Raw genomic sequence first — 1,526 nt, 5'->3', positions numbered from 1 at the left:
GTAGGGGACCATGGGGGCTAATGGGGGCTGTGGGGAGCTACAGGGGAACCTGGGAGGGGCCGTGGGGACCAGGGAGCCATTTCCGCGTGTGTCGCTGCCTAGTGACGTCATAGAGCCGCAAGGTCCGCTGGGAGCTGTAGTCTCTTGAGCACACAGGAGAGGCCGCAGGGGCCAGAACGCCATTTCCGCGTGTGTCGCTGTTTGGTGACGTCACGAGACCGCAAAGCTCGCTGGGAGATGTAGTTTCTTGTTCCTCCCCCCAAAATAAAAGGCGCAGGAGTCGGGAAGGACCCAGAACTTTATTCACAAACCAACACCGGGGTCCGGGGTCACTCCGGGGAGGGCGGCTGTGGGTCCGAGGGTCACTCCGGGGGGGGCAGGGGGAGGCGCTTGGGGTCGTAGTAGTTGGAGGTGAGCAGGGGCTCCCCACAGCACTCCCGCTCCCGCACCAGGATCTCGGCCTCGCGCCGCGCCCACTGCTGCAGCCTGCAGGGGACGGGGTGGACAGGTGAGAGCTCCACACCTTGGGAATCCATGGGGACATCCCAAACTCCCCCTCCTCAATCCTCTCCCAGGTCCCCCCTGGGCTCCTGCAGACACCCCCAGAGCTGCCAAGGGCCCTACAGACCCCAAAACCCCCAAAGAATTCATAAAAACCCCCGTAGGGTGTACAAGGGGTCTTGTTGGTCCCTAAATACCTCAGAAGCTCCTACAAAACTCTCAACAGACCCTACAACACCCACAAATCCCCCAAAAAACCCACACAGACCCCAAAACTGGAGTTGAGAACCCCTCCATAGCTTCCCCACAAGCTCCCCTTGGGGCTGCCCCCCTCCCCCCTTCACCGTGGGGGGTTTTTCAGGTGAGAACCCCCCTGATCACGGACCCGTAGTCGGGCAGGTAATGCACGAAGACAGAGCCCAGGACGATGGCGATGGAGACGCCGGCCAGGAAGGCGGCGCGCATGTTCAGCACGTCGGTGTCGGGGTCGGCCGAGAAGCCATGATAGTCGGGGTTCTGTGGGGGGGAGGGTCCTGTGAGCCCCCGCCAGGGTGTGCCCCAGCCCCTCCTCCAGGCCCCCCAGGTGTGTCCCAGCCCCTCCTCAGGAGCGCTGGGCCAAAGGAGCCACCTGAGCCCCAACCCCAGGTGTGTCCCCCTCCTAAATCCCAGCCCTAGCCACGCCCTTTCCAGGCCACGCCCTTCTCTGAGACACACCCAAATGTGTCCCCCATTCAGCAAAGCCACGCCCCCTCAAGGCCCCGCCCCTTCACAGCTACACAAAGATGAGTGGTAAAGCCACGCCCAAGATTAGGCCCCGCCCACGAAGCCACGCCCCTTCACGAACGCCCTCAAACCCCCGAGGCCCCGCCCACAACATTTACACCACGCCCATTCAAACTGGATCACGCCCACTTCCACTCATGAACATTAAACCCCACCCACTACTAGCTCCGCACCCAGCCACGCCCCTTCCACAGACCACGCCCATCCGCAATCCCCACACAAACCCCGCCCCTCCCGCTTTG

At 62.9% G+C, this 1,526-nt stretch overlaps 1 protein-coding gene across 1 annotated transcript; it reads right to left on the bottom strand.

Moving 5' to 3' along the window:
* Nucleotides 1–280: 280 nt before the first annotated feature.
* Nucleotides 281–1,489, bottom strand: NDUFB11 (NADH:ubiquinone oxidoreductase subunit B11). Its single transcript, XM_014311377.2, has 3 exons — nt 1,481–1,489; nt 887–1,017; nt 281–486 (listed from the first exon to the last, which is right to left on the bottom strand). Exons 1-3 carry the CDS (start codon nt 1,487–1,489, stop codon nt 363–365), a joined length of 264 nt encoding a protein of 87 aa, XP_014166852.1. The 3' UTR covers nt 281–362.
* Nucleotides 1,490–1,526: the final 37 nt, after the last annotated feature.

Source organism: Geospiza fortis, unplaced genomic scaffold (assembly GCF_000277835.1).
Source record: "Geospiza fortis unplaced genomic scaffold, GeoFor_1.0 scaffold33, whole genome shotgun sequence".
Taxonomy (NCBI): domain Eukaryota; kingdom Metazoa; phylum Chordata; class Aves; order Passeriformes; family Thraupidae; genus Geospiza; species Geospiza fortis.
Note: the sequence above shows the minus strand (reverse complement) of the source record. Positions and strands in the feature narration are given on the sequence as shown.

What these genes read in the sequence shown, in the direction of transcription:
- NDUFB11 (XM_014311377.2), bottom strand. An exon ending in CATTACCTGCCCGACTACGG is followed by an intron (nt 487 to 886) that starts GTCCGTGATCAG and finishes CGTCCCCTGCAG; the next exon opens with GCTGCAGCAGTGGGCGCGGC.